The 19,521-nt window shown below is 40.5% G+C and overlaps 1 protein-coding gene across 2 annotated transcripts in view; it reads right to left on the bottom strand.

The window, feature by feature from the left end:
• The window catches only part of LOC108433433 (segment polarity protein dishevelled homolog DVL-3), a 73,296-nt gene extending 57,770 nt beyond the window's left edge, over positions 1-15,526 (bottom strand). Inside the window, exon 1 of one of the 2 annotated variants that reach the window (XM_037540076.1) lies at positions 15,035-15,526. In XM_037540076.1, coding sequence (XP_037395973.1) covers positions 15,035-15,195 — 161 coding nt within the window. In that variant the 5' untranslated portion in view covers positions 15,196-15,526. The remainder of the gene's footprint in view (positions 1-15,034) is intronic. The other variant, XM_017707992.2, reaches the window with a different exon arrangement.
• Between the last annotated feature and the right edge of the window lie 3,995 nt (positions 15,527-19,521).

Raw genomic sequence — 19,521 nt, 5'->3', positions numbered from 1 at the left:
TCAACTCATGAAGGATAATTAACTGAGTTACATCACAAGTGCAACTCAGGCTGAGGCTCTACGACGCATCATTTGTTAATGGCTATTGGCTTTTGAAATACTGAAATACCAGAACATTGTATGCAAATGAGTCCTTTACCCAGGCACCGTGCTTCTACTGGGTGCTATGATCATCCTAACTGATCACAGCTCCAGAAGAGCCGCTGTGAGTGTTTACAGGAGCCACAAATTTCCCGGAGTCACACATTTCACATTCCGGCCACTAGAACTCAAGACAACAAAATTTTCACAATATCCACCATTAACCACAAAACAACTGCTCTTCTCCCTCCTGCGCGTTTGGTTGGACACAAAACCTGCATCAAATCAGATTCTGTCAGAATCTGCAAACTGTTACAACAATGACGTCTAACATGACTGCATTGTTTTTTCTTTTTTACTCCATTTGCCTGTGATAATGAGTTATTTTCATTTGTTTTCTTAAGGTCTCATGATAAGAAATGTTTTTCTTGAGATCTCAAGTTATTTATATCATTATGATGACATAACAGACTTTGTACTATTGAGATAACGTCCGTCACGTTGTGATAAAGGCATAAGTAACTCCAGATCTCAAGAGATCAAGCAGAAACAACTCATTATCAGAGAAAAACATGCAAATTCATGGCTCTTTTAGACTTTTATATATATCGGGGATGTATATGCATGTGCGTTATGACAAATGCTGATATTCACGTATCTGTCTGGTCAACGTCAGGGAAGGAAAAATAAGGCCAAAAAAAAAAAAATGGTGGTGTGTTAGTGTGTGTTGTGCTGGTCTGAGTGGATCAGACAGCAGTGGTGCTGGAGTTTTTAAACACCTCAGTGTCACTGCTGGACTGAGAACAGTCCACCAACCAAAAATATCCAGCCGACAGCGTCCTGTGGGCAGCGTCCTGTGACCACTGATGAAGGACTAGAAGATGACCAACACAAACTGTGCAGCAGCAGATGAGCTATCGTGTCTGACTTTACATCTACAAGGTGGACTGACAAGGTAGGAGTGTCTAATAGAGTGGACAGTGAGTGGACCCAGCGTTTAAAAACTCCAGCAGCGCTGCTGTGTCTGATCCACTCACACCAGCACAACACACACTAACACACCACCACCACGTCAGTGTCACTGCAGTGCTGAGAATGATCCAAAACCCAAATAACACCTGCTTTTGTTTTAAACTGAGTTTTTTCCCAAAAAATGTGTTTTCCTGACTTTTCTGGATCGGTTACTGATTTGTTATCTCATAAAAATGTCTCTGCGCTGCCAATGAAGCTGCCTACCATAATTATAGCAGTGCGATTGCGTGATGTCATCGAACATTGTGAAATAACACTTCACACCTTTGGTGCATAATGACATTGTGTGTCCTTGACAATACACTGTAAGACATATTTCAATAAAAATGTGCAGCATTTAATCATGACACCAGTGTTTTGTCTGTACTGTGCAGCTCTGCTCTGACAGGCCTTTCCAGAGAATCTGTGTTGAAATAAAGTTGTTTTACTCCACCTTTCCTCACACAACTCATCAACGCATCCAGGCACTTTCCTGGCAGTCGCTGAGGTCAGTGCTGGAACTCCCAGATAAATCACAGTGGAATCTTCAGTAGGTTATCACAAAAGGCTGCAATACAGGGCATTCAGCAAAGGAACACACCGAAATCAACAAATCACAGACATTTTCCGCTGCACGCTGAGCTCACTGACCCATCAGAGAGGCTTCTCAGAACTGCAGATAAATCACAGTCTGAGTCAGACCTGCAGAGATCTGGACTTAAAGCCAAGCAATCTGATTTGCTGAGTTTTACAGCCATCTGTAGAAACCAAAAGTCAATGTTCAACAAACCAGCTCCCAAACTCTCTCTCCCAGACAGACAGACAGACAGACAGAGAGACAGACAGAGAGATAGACAGACAGACAGACAGACAGAGAGACAGACAGATAGATAGATAGATAGATAGATAGATAGATAGATAGATAGATAGATAGATAGATAGATAGATAGTGTTACAGTTCACACTTATAGCAATAAAATGAATTAAACTATTTATTTTTGTAAGTAGTCTAAACTCCCAGGACTTGTATGTGGGTCCAGTACACCTTGCATGTTAGTGTCACAGCTGTTCATAGTAGTAAACCACAGTTTTGTTAGTATTCATAAGGTCTTCCGCTTAACGACTGAATGATAAGCCTGCAGTTTAAAGCGTTAACCTCCACCTTTATTCACATTTATGGATCTCTGAAGTCCCAGCTATTTTCTCTCATATTAGCATTCACAGCACACAGGATTGTGATTAACTGTCACGCACTTATGGCACAACAGTGCCTACAGTCTCTACAGAGATTCTCAGAACAGAAACCAGAAAGAGGTAATAAAAGTGACAGTGTTTCAAAGTATCCTGTTCACTTCAAGGTCCATACAATCCATGTACGGAAATTAAAATGCAAAAACAGCCTGTATTGAATTCACTGTTTCTGTTCACTCATTTACATATTTAGCCTATAGCAGTTTAGCTCCACCCATTCTCGCTGGAGTTATAAGGAGTGTTTTACCTAAGAGACAAAGAGAGGTTGAAAAATGATGATGTTCAAATGAGTTATGACCATTTTATAAGTGGACCTCAAGGGAAAAAATCTAAAAATATACTCATAGCCTTTTTTGTCCATTCCAACTTGTTCACAAACCTCAGAAAAATGAAACATTGTGATCCGTATTGTGTAAAAATGTGTGAAAATACTGTCAAGTATCACAATGTCATATCTTTACCACATCGGCCTCCCTTAAAAGAGACTGAAAAGGCCAGTGAGGGAGTGCAGCAGAATGGGTGAGGTATGGAGTGAGGCAGGTTAAAGAGTAGTGTGGAGCATAAAGGTTTAGTGCTGCCTTTCCGCCATCATAAATACCTCCTCTCACTGAAATATGAAGGCGAGGCATGTGTGAGAGAGAGAGAGACAGAGAGAGAGAGAGAGAGAGAGAGAGAGAGAGAGAGACAGAGGGAGAGGGAGAGGGAGAGGGAGAGGGAGAGAGAGAGATAAGCCAGGAGGGACAAGCGAGCGAGTAAGGAGGTCAAAAGAGAAATAACCTTGTCTCTGAGCTGAACTCTGTCTCGCCGCCACATAATTGCTGAAACACTGTAGCAATAAATTCACAGCTCAACATCTCCATTTCAGCACAGCGGGCGGATCACTATTAACATCCATTAGCATAAAAACCCAACACTCTCTGGCTGCGACACAATAATAAATGCCAGGAGTGAATTCATCTGAGCGCAGGTTTGCATAGAAAAAGAACAAACTGATAAAATACAGAACCATTTCCTTACAGACCCCCTGCCAAAGCACGCTGTTAAAATGGTTAACGGAGAACTCCCCTGATTTTTCTAAATTCCTGCATAATTTAATCCTTAATGTGAAGACGAAGCCATTCAGAGCGGTTTGGTATGAAATGCTCCATTATGGAGAAGCTAACCGAGTCCGAACTGTTCACAGTGGTGGTGAACCAGAAAGTCATTAAATGAAATGGTTATGAATGTGTTTTATGAATGTTCTGAGAAGGTTTTAGCCTAAATAATATTATTTAAGATTATTTATGGTGGAGAGGTACATGTGGGGCAAGGCAATGTATGTATAATAGTATATATATAGTATATATATAAAGATATTTTTCAGTTTTTGATATCATTTGAAAATACCAGTTGGCCTTTACACTGTATGTAAATTTCATGATAAATGGAGTAAAGAAATGACCCAACATGACTGGTTTATATATGGTATCCTACACTATAATATGCACATATCCTAAACTCTCTCTCCCTCTCTCTACATATATATATATATATATATATATATATATATATATATATATATATATATATATATATATAGATAGTATAGAATAGGATAGCAAATATAATGGCTATATTTGTGTTGTACACATAGTGACCCCTGGTTTCAATCACCACCACAGTAAAGAAATCTGATTCCTGAGTCTATTAGTTTCTCTTCAACAAGGTGGTAACCATTTTTCAATATAACAGAAAGAACTAGGAACAGCACCAGCAACTGGCTGTCACATATAAGCTGATTTGCATATGATGTGCCACATAACAATCAAATGTCAATCTGTATAACTAGAGATGAATTTAATGGCCAAGTGAATATTCGCGTGGTTAAAGTCGTATCAGCTTACAATCCAGACACAAGATAAAATGACCAGGTGTAAAACAGGGTCCACATTACAAGCTTCCTTGTCTAATTCCTATTTTCTGCTCAGATCCAATTTTCCTAACTCAGTGGCTCACGTTCATGTAGATAAGTGACTCAAATCCATTATTAAAGTCAATGAACCTGTGTCCTGATACGACTCGCATACACACATCCTGATCAATAACATCACATGAATGACCCAAGTGCTTCATGAACAGCAAACTAACCAGCAGAACCAGCTTTCGTAGCGAAGGTAATTAACTGAGAGCAGCTCAGCTGTTCATTATTAGAGTGAGACAAAGGTGAAAAAGGGTCAGATGCTTTTACTGGCACTAACATCAGGTTCGGCGCTGCTACCTCGTTAACGCTGAATGATGGCGATCCCCATTTGAACATTCTCATTAAGGTCGCATGGCCACGAATTGGATATATATCCACTCTAGGATCACACATGAAATGCCCAAAATACAGAGGCTAAACCAGAGACACCGTAACAACATGACAGTAGTGTGTTACAAATACAGTAAACTGTGACCTGCAGCCAGTCGGACCTAATTTTACATTTCACAGTCTGATTACTGCCAGAAAATAAAAGCCTTAAAAAGTGAAAGAAAACTTGCCACTTGTTATGGTTTTATTTGCCTTGCCAAAGCTAGATTACCATCTCTAACCCATCCACACAGTCCTGATCAGGCAGCATGCAAGTTTTTCTAGCTTTCATCCCATCTGAATTTGGGTGGCCTGGTCAAAAAAGGTCAAGTGACATGTTCTGTTGACTTTCTAAGTGGAAATAAGTGAACACATCCTTGTTTATTTACTGAATTTACTCTATTTGGAAAAAAATATAAAACATAAAATGAGGCCTGTGAAAAAGTCATGGGACATTTTATATTTATTTTTATCCCAACAAATAAATGACCAACTTTAGGTATTTTAGGAATTAAGGTTTCTGCTGCCTCGTTAACATTCAAGGGTGGTGCATAGTGGAACAAAAAACATTCCCATCTGAGCCGTACAGTCACAAATCAGACACATGTCCAATCTAGGTCCACATATGAAATTGGCTCATCTCATTCAAAGATTTGAATCTGTGACATTGAATCTGTGTCACATTAAGGCAAAAACCTGGTAATGTCAAAGCAGCTTATGGCCTAAAATAACTGTACTCTAAAATTTGGTAACCCACATGAATAGTGAATAAGAACAAACAGGAGCTACCAGGCTAATGTAAATCAATTGAAGCTTATAGAAACCAATGAGCATCAATGCAACTGCATTCCTGAATCATCACAACACTTGCCTAAAACCATGTTGTTCAGTAACCTCTAATAGATGATCAAGAAGTTTCTGACACTGTATGACACAGTGAATGTGTTTACATGCACTTAATAATCTGATAACTGCAGAAAATCTGATTTTGTCAGCGATCCGATCAACATGTTTACATACATTTGAGTCGTCAGATAATCTGAAAATTTCAGGTCTACAAGAGTCAGACAATAATCGGATTTCTGCTTTGCAACCAGCCAATAAACTCACAGAGGAAGACATGACATAAATGTAAAGTAAAAAAAAAAAAAACATTGCACCACTTGAACATCAAGTGGACATTCAACATCCAGAAGGTGAAGAATATTTAAATCCTTCGTTTCTTCAAGCATGTAGTTGGTTTCAACGTCACTCCAAAAGTGTTACTTTTTCCAGCACCACGGTCTGTTTTCACACATATGCAAACTGAGAAATCCGAATTAGAGTTCACATGCACTAAGAAATCTGATTACTGAGCTAAAATCCAGCCTCTTTACCAGATTCCTCATCGGATCTCTAGACCTGGGGCTCCCGAGTGGTGCAACCATCTAAGTGGCCCTGTCATCAGGAGATCGCAAGTTCTATCCCTGGTGAGGCCACAGCCGTCTGTAGCTGGGAGTCCAAGACAGCACAATTGGCAGGCATTTGTAAGCTGAGGTAACAGATCTGGTGCTTGTTGCTTTCCTCCGAGTTCAATGAAGTTGCGCTAGCAGCAATTGAACAAGATGCAGCTTCACAGATCTCAAAGGAAGCCTGTGTTAGCCTTCACCTCCCTAGTGTAGATGGTATTATGTGATTGGGGAGTCCTAATTAGCAGGTGGAACTGGAGACGACTGAAATCAGATAATCTAAATAATCAGATAACTGCAGAAACCCGATTACGATCAGATTCCCGAGTGCATGTAAACGCACTCGCGTCAAAATCTGTAAAAATGGATCATGAGCTTCCACTGTTGGCCTCAAAGCTCCAGGGTACAACTAAAGAGGAATACATGTCTTAGCTGATCAGCTACACTTGAACTGAAGAGGACAACTGTGTAAATTAAACTTTTTCACCAAAGCATTCCTTCAAATGAGTCTGCTTTCAGCACTCAGTCTGACATAAAGCAGCTCAGCAGTGACTTGGCTTGCTATATAATTACCTTGGCAAAAACACAGATCAGTCTGTGCTGTACAGGTCGTCTGAAAAAGTGCTTAAAGCGCAAAACTAAATTTGCACAACTTCGCAACCGCTAAGACAGCTCAGCAGAGACACTCTGAATGGCAGTCTAACGCTGGCCCGAGAGCCGCGGGAGCTCCTACCGATCTGAATGAATATGTGAAGAATGCCTGACCGTGTTATTTGAGGGTGCAATGTTGTGCAAAACTGTGATTTGCTAAAAGGGTAATGTGGTTTCAGCAGCATGTGAGTTTAGCTGACGTTAACAAGGTTACTGATTTATTCCCACAGGACTGTGTGTTAAAAGAATGCACAAAATCTGAATGATAAAACTGGAATTAGTGCAGTATATCATCTATTAGCGCTCGGTCATTCTGCCATACATTCGATTTTCGTTACATCATTACTTACACAGATCACGCATAACATCATGTTATGTCCATTGTCCACTTTATCAGCTCCACTTACTATATTGGTGCACTTTGTAGTTCTACAGTTACAGACTGTAGTCCATCTGTTTCTCTGATACTTTGTTAGCCCCCTTTTACCCTGTTCTTCAGTGGTCAGGACCCCCATGGACCCTCACAGAGCAGGTACTATTTGGGTGGTGGATCATTCTCAGCACTGCAGTAACACTGACATGTTGGTGGTGGTGTGCTGATGTGTGTTGTGCTGGTCCGAGTGGATCAGGAGTTTTTAAACACCTCAGTGTCACTGCTGGACTGAGAACAGTCCACCAACCAAAAATATCCAGCCAACAGCGTTCTGTGGGCAGCGTCCTGTGACCACTGATGAAGGACTGGAGGATGACCAACACAAACTGTGCAGCAGCAGATGAGCTATCGCCTCTGACTTTACATCTACAAGGTGGACTGACAAGGTAGGAGTGTCTAAGAGAGTGGACAGTGAGTGTTTAACAACTATAAATGACTCAGATACCCTAAGATGACCTTGCAAGCCCAGCAAAGGACAACAATACCTTGTAAAATTAGATTTAAAACACCTCAAGACGAACACTATGAGCACGTAAACTGAGCAAAATGCAGTGCAGCACAAAGCTAAAGCACGGATTTTCTAACAAAGTGACAGCAGTGTGTTCAAATACAATAGACTGTGACCTGCAGGCCGCCAGATCTCCACAATTCGAAGTCCGATTACTGCCAGAAAATAAAAGCCTAAAAAGTGAAAGAAAACCTGCTGCTTGGTTTGGGGTTCTTTACATTGCCATGGCTAGATTACCTTCTCTGAAATGCCCATGCAGTCCTGGTCAGGCAAAGAGCTGGAGTTATTTGAATTTGAGTGGCCTGGTCAAACGACATGCTTTGTTGATTTTCTTCGTGAAAATAAATGGACACATTCTCTATTAAGAACACACTTCTGCACAATTTAATGGAAATTTACTGTTGATTTGCTGAATTTAACATATTGGGAAAAACATAAAACATTTTGACCTGTGAAAACAGAACATTTTAGATGTTATCTTTTATTGTTTATAATTTGTTAAACTCAGCAAATAAACAGAAAATGTGCAGAAATGACATATTTATGTGCGTTCCCTGTAGAAGAGATGGTCAATTGTTTTCACATAGAAAATCAACAAAGCATGTAACTCGCCTGGGGGCGCAACTCTTATATACAACTGTCTGCCTGTGCTGAACATTTGGTAAAGCCAATTTGTTTTTTAATGAAAGATGTTTCAGATGTTCTCCTCTGAGTGTGTCTAAATTTTCCTGTTTACTACTGAAGTGTTTAGTCCATTTCTAAAATGTTACAGATGCTATCATGCAGCCTGAGCTCAAGGTCTGATGGACACAGCAACAGTAATTTAGGCAGGAGAGACTCATTTGCGAACGGTCAGTTACATTTATTGAATTTACAGGTTTGAGTTTGGTGATGTCAAAAATGACAAAAACATGGCAAAAAGGTAGGGATGGGTTTTGTTTATGTAAAACACAACACACAACAATAAGGTCCGATCCCATTTCTTCTTTTTACCCCTACACCTTGTTTTCAAGGGTCACCCTAACCCCTTGGAACTGAGTTACACGGTAGTGGTTGAAATCTTGCCTTAAAAAATGGGATCCTCAAATAAAAAGAGCATCACTTCATTAACAGCTACTAGCGCTGCTCTGTAGGTGACCTGGTCCGTCTGCAGTGACAGCAGAGGAGGGTAAAGTTCAGCTCCTCACCGCTGGGCTTTAGTTACATTTAGGGCATCATGCGCCTTCAAAGAGGGGGGCAATTATTTATTATCACCCACCCCTAATTCTTCATTGATATGAAGCTGATGTCAGATATTCACCAGATTCTTGTTCTAATTTTCCTGTTCCACCTTAAATGGAGCAGCAGTTACATTCTGGCGCTTCAGGCGTCAGAGCTGCCAGACTGTTTAAGGTGGAACGGGAAAGTTAGCTAGCTAGCTACTGAGACATTAGCATGCTATTAGCGATTTTTTTATGCTGTGTTATGAAGAAACGACCATAAAACACTGAAACGGCGTAAAACTAAGATTATGCAGCGGTTATGCAAATTTTTTTAACTGAGAAAATTCTCACATTTGTGGGTTTCTTTGGTCTCTTGTTCAGCCGTCTTGCCGGTTTTTCTTTTTTTCCCCTTGTATCCATTAATTTGGAGGCCATGCAGCCCCAACATTTCACCCTGCCCCTCTACCTCAACAAAAATCGGGACACTCTACCCTTAGACGTGAACATGCAAAACAGAGGGCATAGGGCCGAGGGGTAGGGGTGAGGGATGAAATGGGATTCACTGAACTAAAATCACAGTAAAGTACAGGGAGATTCACTCGAAAGAGGCCCCGAATAGTCTGTAATGGCTCTCTCTAGAGCAAAACAATCTGAACCAAACACTGGACAACGTGCTCCACCGAATATGGAGCCTTGAACAAGCCCGGATGCTCCGGCATCGGAGCGATGAGGTAGGCGCGGATAGCCGTCACAACATTTAACCACTCTAATGCTTGCCGATACTTTCAGGAATATGGAGCGCTGAAATGGGTCTGGCAGAAAATGTAGATCCCTGCCAGCATCGCATGTAATGCAATCGATTACACACACGTCAAGGTATGAAGCATATATGTTGGTTCAGGTTGCTTCATCATAACAGGAGTTACAGCACAATATTCGGGGCCTCTTTCGAGTGAATTGCCCTGTATCTTCTTTTCTATTTACCAACACAAATGTGGTATGGATTGGATTAAAGAATCTGCACTGCTCACACCATTTCCCCGCCTGCTTCAACGAGCTACAGATAAGAAATGATTCATTCTTTTTCATGCTTTTTTAAAACTAATCTGACTGTGCAACAAAATCTCACACAACAAAGCCCCCTCCAGGCCATGCTGTGTTGCATTAGCTGCAAAGAATGGACGGAACAATGACCTGCTGTTCACCTGGACAAGCCAGTCTGGACAGCCATTGTGGAAAATTATTATGTTGTGGTCTTGTTTACCAGGCTGTGTATGTGCATGTAGGAGGGATGGGACAGTCAGTAGTCTTAACCCCTTCAAGTCCTCACTTCTAAGCAGTTAAAGGGACTTCCGCTCTTGACTCCTGTAACTAAAAGGGGAATTCCGCTGATTTTTCTAAATTTCTGCGTAATTAAACGACTAAAGTGAAAACAAAGTCAATCAGAGCAGTTTGATATAAAATGCTTCATTCTAGAGTAACGTACTGGATCAGAACCGTTCACAGTGGCGGTGATAGGAACCAGACGTCTGAAGAGTTTAATGGCTCTCTAAGTTCCCTTGCACAGAAATATTACATGAAATGGTTATGGATGAGTTGCCTGACATCTGAGACGCTGTCCTATCATAGATTAGCTTTTGGCCTAAAATGAGTACACGCAGAGCATGTTTTAAAAAAAACAGTTACCACTATTTTAATATTAAAACTCAGAAGACACACACACTGTCAGGAAATTTCTCTACTATGCACAATTACACACCAAAACGCTCTGAACGACTTTGTTTACATCCCAACCACTGAATCACGCAGAAATAGAAATTTTGAAAAATCTGTGGAATTGCCCTTTAAGGCCACCTCAGTTTCCTTTGCTTACCATGTAATTACTAAAGAATAAGCCTTAGGATATAATGAGCCTGGGAAGTTAAGGGGTTAATGATTTACTGCGGTATAAAAGCCAGTGATTATCATACCATTTCAAATTCCAATCATTCCAATAACCGTGTATGATCAGTAACTTGATAAATATCTCAAACTCATATTCATTTCATCTGTAGTTGATTGTTTTGATATATTATAAAGAAATGTGTTATCTTATAAACATCTATCAATAGAGTTTCAGTGTATCAGTGCATATACTTGTATTATCAGCATATCGCCGCTGTTGGAACAAAACCTTGTATCATCAAAAGAGTAACTTTACAGGAGAAAGAAAAAACATACTTTACTTTTAATGTAAGTCAATGGAACCAGACTTTTTTCCCAAGTCATTTTTGGCCGTTTCTTTTAGGCCGTTCATCACGAAATTTACAAAATTTCATTTACAAAAATGCAAAGCACAACAGCGTCTTTCAAATTAGGCTAAAAAGTGAAAAATGACAAAAATGAAAATACAAGGTTTTCCTCCGACAGCAGTGATATATATGTATACATATACAGTACTGTGTGAAAGTTTTAGGCATCTAAGCAAATTTTTAACAATTGACCTCAGCAGTGAGTTTATCACAATATACATTAGAATAAAGTCGTATTCATAATTCAAATAAACATAAAAACAATAAAAAGTAACAAGAATTTCTTGGGTTCATATTTTTCCTTGACACCTTCACAGCCGCCACAGAGACTCGTTAATATCATCAATTACATCATGAGCTCAATTTACTGAAGCACTGATTGGTCAAACCAGGAGCTGCTTTTCAACTACATATAATACTGGGCTTCCTCGAGGAAGAAAAGCACTATTTATTATATATATGTTTATTCAAATATTCACACTTTTCTCAGCAAATAAACACAAACTACACAAATAAATAGATTTTGAAAATGTGTCTTGGGTGCCTAAGACTTTTGCACAGTACTGCATATATAAGTTTAGACATTAATGTATATACATTATTACTCAATTCAAGAGACTTTTACTGTCATTCCATCTGTGAACAAGTACACAGTGAAGTGAAATTTCCTCCAGAACAACATGGAACAATACAAGCAGTACAAACTGCAGACGTGAGTGTAACTAGAAACAATAAATACGATAAATTAAGCAAACATTAGACACAGTAAACAGACAGGACAGCGCAGCACCGACACAGCACTCATTTCGGAGCAAGAGGTTGCGGAATAAGTGCTGAGATCTGTGAGTTTACGCAGCCAGATTATAACGTACGAGAGCACAGCAGTTACTGGGGTAGGATATACACAGTACTTGAGTAAAACACAGTGTTAGCAGCAATGTGGCATATAGCTGCTGTCGGATCAAAACCTCATATTTCCAAAAGGATAACATTACAGGAGAAGGAAAAAACATACTTAATTTTTAATGCAAGTCTATGGAACCAGACGTGTTTCCAAGCAAATTTGGGTCATTTCTTTTGGGCCTTTCATCATGAAATTTACGCACAATATACAGCGCCACCGGTGTTTTCAAATTATGTCAAAAACTGAAAAATGATAAAAACAGAGATAAGAGGTTTTGTTCAGACAACAGCGTTATACAGTGCTTTCAATGTGCATCAGTGCTTTCTAACATTTTCACTCTATTTCACCACAATAACGTGGAGATACTGTGACAGTTTTAGTCACCAAGGTCCCGACAGGCCGCTCCGTCCCTAACGTGCAGCCAGGCAGTGAGATGAAGTGGCTGTGAGACGCCCCTGGCAGGCCGTGAATAGCAAACAAAAAAAACTAGTATGGATTTGAATTTAGCAACACGATACTGCTCACAGCAGGCCGTCGGTGACGGAGTGGGCTGACGTGCCAGGACTTTCAGAATCTGCTTAAAGTATCAGTAAACGTACTCTTGAAAAAACTGATCCAGAGAAGTGATGCGTTTACTTGACTCAACTGTGTCCACAGGAATAAAACATTCCATCCACACAATTACTGCCGAACATAAGGAGAACAACAGACAATGCTGTATTGATGCGTTCTGATGTGTATCACTAATGTCTTTCCAAAAAAGTGGCTTTATAGTAGAAGAAACAACAACCTTAACGTCCAATGTAAGTTAAAGTAACACGATTTTATTCCAAGTCATTTTGGGCTGTTTCTGCTGGTCCATTATCTTTTCACACTGTGTGAATGGCGGGTTTCAAATAAGGATAAATAGATAAAAAAGGTATTTTATTAATGTGTAAATGATTCAAATAATGTAAAAAAATTTTAAATACATAAAAAAGGGTTAGTACATGTACGATGTACATATCTGATGTACATATTAGGGCTTTCACGATCCATGAATTAAGCATCATATAAACTCAATAAAAAACTGATTAAATCATATCTTCTCAATTAATTGCCAGTATATAGTTGGCAGTTTGCATGATAATAATGCATTATATATATATATATAAAATAAAACAATACTAGTTTTCATTTTTCTACATAATCTGAGCAGCTGTGCTTTCCATCGTGTGAACATGTCTTGGTAGATCAACAGAAATGCTCCAAAATAACTCAAGTCATCTTTAAATTTACTTACATTCAAAATTTAGGAACGTTTTTGCCGCCGTCTTCCATTCTGGAGGGGCATTGCGTATTTTGGACAGTGAGAAAGTCTTTTTAAAGGCGTTTCCTAGTTTAAAGGAGGATTCCTAGTTTATGGTTTGCGCAAAAAAAGCATTTTGGAGTCTTTTCAGTGCTATTCAATGGTGTGTGTGGCTCATTTAAGTCCATTTCATTGTTCCGCCTCGGATATCTCAGCAAAACAATCTGCATTTTACTCGTTTACTAACATAATCAACACTGACAGCCAAAAAAATGCGGTGTACTCCGAAAGCAGGCAGCCAGAATGCTAAACCAGCTTATAACTGGTGTAATAAGCTTCTAATAACTTGGATGAAGTCAGATTGGAGGCACGCAGGCTGGAGGAGGCTGGGCCATCGGCCGCCTCCTGCCTATAATGATCTATACAGGCCGGTGGCCAACGGGAACAAAAGCAGCTCCGTCCAACAAGCCACATCAGTCCACCTACCACAGCAGAGCCTGCCTCACCTAATCTGAATACGACAACTGTCCTAACACGCAAATCGAATTAGAAATCACAAGTTCAATCACTGGAACCCACATAGGGAGACATGGGAGTGGACGTGGCTGCGATTAGACTGAGTGTCTATGTGCTTTGGGACCATGTGATTAGACCTGATGACATTAAACCTCCTAATCTGAATTATAACCATAGTTTCTTCACCCCAGGCTGAGTCAGTGCAGCCCATGTCCAATCTTTGTTCACCGGCCTGCCCTATCCTCCCCCCTCGGAGCAAGTGCCAAGCTCGCCTCTCTCCTCCGAACTTGGGCCTCTGTTTTTCCCTCCTCTTATCTCCCATTGCTGACAGCGGCATTTCATTAGGCAGGTCATAAAACGCAGTGCCCTGTTTATTTCTCATCCACTGACACCCCTTTTCACGGATTTCAGACAAAAGAAAGGGATTTCTTTGGCCCCCAAGTTGGCACTGTTGTTATCTTTTCCACTGAAACTCTTGAAATGCCCATCAAATACCTGGTCCAGCTGCTCAGAGTGAACCCCCCCCTGTCCCTTTAGGCATGTCTTTCCCTAAGAGAGGGGGAAACAGTTGGAGAAAGCACCACGGCCAACATTTCTGCTCTTTGCCATCCTGCCTGTAGAGTCCTCCATTTCCAAGATGGACGCTATTAGTGGCTCTAAAGACACTGGTTTCTGGTCTCCAGACCTTCATATGAAGACTGAACACATGAACACGTCAAACATCCCCTTTAGCACAAAGCTGCGTCCAAAAGCAATAAGGTGTGGTGCCTGAATGAGGAAAGAAATCAGGTTAGGGAGAAAGGGAGAGGTGGCTTGCTGGAAGAAAAGCTGGCCATAGGCTGCTTTCCACCCTCTGGTCAGTGTAATAACGAGGTCCAGGCTTGGAGGACTAATTTAGCTGTTTTTGTCTTTGTAAAGGGGGTAGATGGTGTGGAAGTGGACGAGGCTGAAGTTGGCTTCATATGCGCCAGCTTCATGCTCGAATTCTCCCGTTCCACCTTAAACGGCGCAGAGAATGAACGGCTGCACCGTTTAAGGTGGAACGGGCAAATTCGAACAAGAAGCTGACGAATGAGAAAGCTGAGCAGCTTCGTGGAGAAAGGAGAAAAGTGGAGCCTTACCCGAAATCATCGTCCATCGATTTGAAGAAAAATTTGTAATTCGGCTTATTGAGGACCTGTTTGAAGTCGGCCAGGGTGACCCTCTCGGCCGGGATGGGGAGTTTGACCAGGTAAGGTGTCTCCTGGTCGTCGAGGTGGTAGATGATTTTGGTCTCCCCCATGGCGGGCCGCTGGGGAGGAGCAGGCCGGGCGCATCCAGCCCTGAGTCCGGCCAGCAGCGCCTCTTCTCCGGTTGCAGGCTCCGCGCCGCCTCGCTCGAGCTCCGGACACAAAGCCTGCGGCCAGACAGCGAAACCCGCCGACGAGTGGGACTACGGCTAATAACGGCGCTCCACACGCGGCCAGACAGTCGGGTGTCTAGGTGTTGCCGCTCGCTTATTTCCAGAAAACGGCTCGGCGTGGAAGTTCACAGCCCCGCTGCCCCACAGCCCCACAGCGGACTGAACGGCGCTGCTTTTCTCCTCCTTCCCTTCAGAACAGCTGGCGAGCGGAGCGCCGTCAAACAGCGACGCCTAAAGCACGTGCGCGGTACTGCACCACACCACATAACAACATAATAAATTATTAACTGTTGCTTATTTTACTCCCCAGAACTGAGCAGGACTGAACGACTGGGGGAAATAACAAATATTACCACTGCGATTTAAATTATTTAAAAAAAAATAAAATTAAGGTTCAGACCTGTTTGGCAAAGAAGACCAAAATATCCATATTTCCTGGCTTAAGCTCTGAATATCATTTGCCATACTGCCAGTGAGCCATGGTTGTGATGTCACAACACATGGAGCTTGGTTGCCTCTGATTGGTCTAACTTATCTACAAGCAGTTCACAAGCTGTGTGGTGTTCGGTTAAATCTCCCCACTTTAAAGGCAGGGCAACATTTTTGATAATGAGGGCCATAGTTAAACTAGAGCAGCAGCTTTTTGAAAATTGCGCCGTCTTAAATTGCGATTTTGTTATAAAAATGATGAATCGTTCAACACTAGTACTGAAATGTGGTGTTAATCACTGTTATCACCTAAAATTAGCAATCACTGCGACAATTTATTAAAAAAAGAAGTGCACCAGCTAAACGGCGTCTTGAGAAATGTGACGTGATAAGTGTCTCATTCCGCATTAGACGAATAATGCATCTAAACCAATCTAAAAAGCTATTTTCTTAATTCTCTCATTCTGATCTTGTGATGGCTACTGTCAGTTTTCTACTTCTTCGCTGAGAAGATTTTTGGGAAATGCGTTAACAATATAAACTATTATAAACTTAGATATACACTAAGATATGTTTTAAATAATAAATAATAATAAAAATTTGTTTAAATAATTAACCATAATAAATGTGTTTCCTTTTATCCTCCATGATTCTTTGATAGAGAAAGAAGTTATTCTGTTAGTTGTGAAATGTGCATTACATTATTATTATAAAATACAATGAATGTGCTGCTTATTTAACTGTGCCTTAGTAACAGCAGCATTTCACACAGCATGCTATAAACCATGCTGTTTTGGAGGGGGGCATTGGAGCGACTCCTGAGTTTTCTGCCTGGAATAAAAGTACATTAAGTGCCTCCATCTAGTGGACAACATCTCTCAGTCACCTTGTATAGAAACAGAAGTCAACCAACACCTGTTCAAACTCTATATAAACTTCTACATCACTGTAGTCTGATCAAAACCTCGCATCTCCAACATGGTAACTTTACAGGAGAAGGAAAAAACATACTCTACTTTTAATGTAAGTCAATGGAACCAGACGTCTTTCCAACTAATTTTGGGTCATTTCTGTTGGGCCATTCATCATGAAATTTACACAGAAGATGTAGAAGTATAGGTACTTTCAAATTCTGTCAAAAACTGAAATACGAGGTTTTGTTCCGACAGCAGCGACATACTGTTCAATGAGATTTTAATACGGGTACAACACTGTGGTCCTGAACATTGGGTGGCCTACAGAGTAAGGTCATGAACAAACACCTGAAATGTTCATTTTGATGCCTTTTATTCTGTTTTAAAGGGAAAATACACCAGTCTTCAGCTCATTAAGGCCACCCATGATGCACACTGACCCACATCCACATCCAAGCGTTCACACTTTTACTGCATCTGTTCTGCACTTCACTCCTCTACTTATATTAAAGGGGATTCAATTTAACTAACAAACATACAAAATGGGGACCGAGGCAAATCGTGACATCTCCATGACATTTAAAGGGAACAATAAAGGAAAGTGAACAGCACCAGTTAGCAATATGCAAATGACATCATGCAAATTAGTGGCCACTACCTTACAGTCGTTGTTTGCCATGTTAGCACATTCAGTCAATTTATTTCTTTGAAACCAACAAAATGGTAAGAACTCTCTCTCATTTAAAGGGCCTACATCCTACATTTTTGTAGTGTTCTTATGATAATGATGTTTTATGTACCAAACACAGTCATAATTGACATTTCCATGATCATTTTCCAATCTATCGTTATCCGTTAGACGTCAGCAGGCTGTTTTTGGCTACCTTTAAGACTGATAATATGCAAATAAATTCTGTTCTGATTGGCTGCCCTGTACAGCAGCTCAGGATGAAACACATAGACGAGTGAATGTAAATATGCTAGTTTTTGTGACATCACAAAAACAGTGAATTCAAAACAGGCAGCTTAGTTTCCATATCACTGTTGTCGGGAACAAAACCTTGCATCTCCAGCATGGTAACTTTACAAGAGAAGGAAAAAACCTACTTTACTTTTAATGTAAGTCAATGGAACCAGAAATATTTCTAAGCAATTTGGGGCCGTTTCTTTTGGCCCATTCATCGTGAAAGGTTGACACAATATAAAGCACAAAATGTATTTTCAAAGTATGTCAAAAAACTGAAAAATGGCAAAAAAAAATAAATAAAAAAAATGGAGATACAAGGTTTTGTTCCCGACAGCAGCGGATATATGGACTGTAGAGACCGGACAGTAACCAATTACTTTTAAAACTTAGGACATTAACATCAGACTCTTATCTGAAGAAAAAAATATTAAATTTTATCACAAGTGAGCCCCTTTAAATCACTTTACACTTTAAATCAGTCAAAAGAGGGAAAAAAAACAGAAACAAAGGGCAATTTCTTTCAAGAACACTCACAACACTCAAATATGGGTTAAAGGGCCAAAAAACAGGCTGTTGGCTTGGGCAGCTGTGCTTAAGAGCTCCACAGTGGTCAAATCTTTTAAAGGCACCAACGTCTCACTGGTTTCACTGCACCGGAGACAAAGCCGTGTTGGTGGCAGGGGTGGACCAGCACCACGAAAAGCAGGAAAAGCAGAACGGCCTGAATAAAGTTTCCAGTTTCAGGAAACAAACCACTCTTGAAGATCCGTCAAGGGGGTGTAGAGTTTCACACAGTGTTAGTTCATTCACTTCAGCATCAGCTTCAAAAGGACGATGTACAGTCAGCAGTGAATCCTCTGGAATGAGTCCGAGGTGAGAATCCTCTGCTGTAATGAGGGAGCAGCTGGGTACTAATTACTCTTCATTAGACATTAGCAGTCACATTATGATTTGAGGTCAGCTACTTTTGTGAGTAATAGAGGGTGCGAAACAACACACATTAAAACACGTGCATAGGCAAAGTGTAAACGCACATACGGTCACACACTTAACACATTAATGTGCAGAGACCACCCGTCATTTATTTCCAGTCAAAACAGCCGTTAAGTAGAAAGGATTAATTCTTCAGGAGATAATATCTGAGGAGATTAGATATAAGATAATCCATTTATTAATGCACAGGACTCCTAACAACCACCTGGAAGACCTGGTAGGCCCCAAAACTGGCCCCCATCAGATAAACGGCACTTAAAGCTTTCATCTTTGAGAGAGAGGAGAAAATCAAGCTTCTTCAGATCTGAAGACATCTACAGGTGTTTCTGTCCATCCTCCCACTGTGAGAAGACCACTCAGCGCTGTGGGTCTGAAAGGATGTGTAGCTGATCAAGAAGAATTAATTGAGAAAAGGAGATGGACACATCAAACAAAGAAGCTGAACAATGGACTGACCACCCCAGAGTCCAGACCTCAAAACTACTGAATGGGTTTGATCACTTCAGAAAACCATCAACCAGCTTCTAAGACAGAGCTTTGGAGGTGTGTCTGCAGATTCTTTGAGGAACTGAATGTGAGTCTCCTGAAGAGAATGGAAGCTCTGATTAACGAAAAGGAAGAACACAGTAAACACTGAGGAAAGTGATATTATACACTGCAAATATCTTGTCAAGTGAAATTAAAAATAAAAATTCTAGTTGTTGTATCTAATATTTCTTGCTTTGAGATGGTTGTGCTCTTATTATAAGATTAACTTATTTCCAGACATTTCTCTGTTTTAAGTCATTTTATTGAGTAAAATTATCTCACTATGCTGGCTGTTAATTTAGCTTGTTTTAAGCACATTTTGCCAATATAGTGAGCTAGTTTTACTCAATAAAATGACTTAAAACCGATAGAAAT

The sequence above is a fragment of the Pygocentrus nattereri genome, chromosome 7 (genome assembly GCF_015220715.1).
Source record: "Pygocentrus nattereri isolate fPygNat1 chromosome 7, fPygNat1.pri, whole genome shotgun sequence".
In the NCBI taxonomy this organism is placed as follows: domain Eukaryota; kingdom Metazoa; phylum Chordata; class Actinopteri; order Characiformes; family Serrasalmidae; genus Pygocentrus; species Pygocentrus nattereri.
The sequence above is the reverse complement of the archived record's forward strand: the minus strand, read 5'-3'. Positions and strand labels throughout refer to the sequence as shown.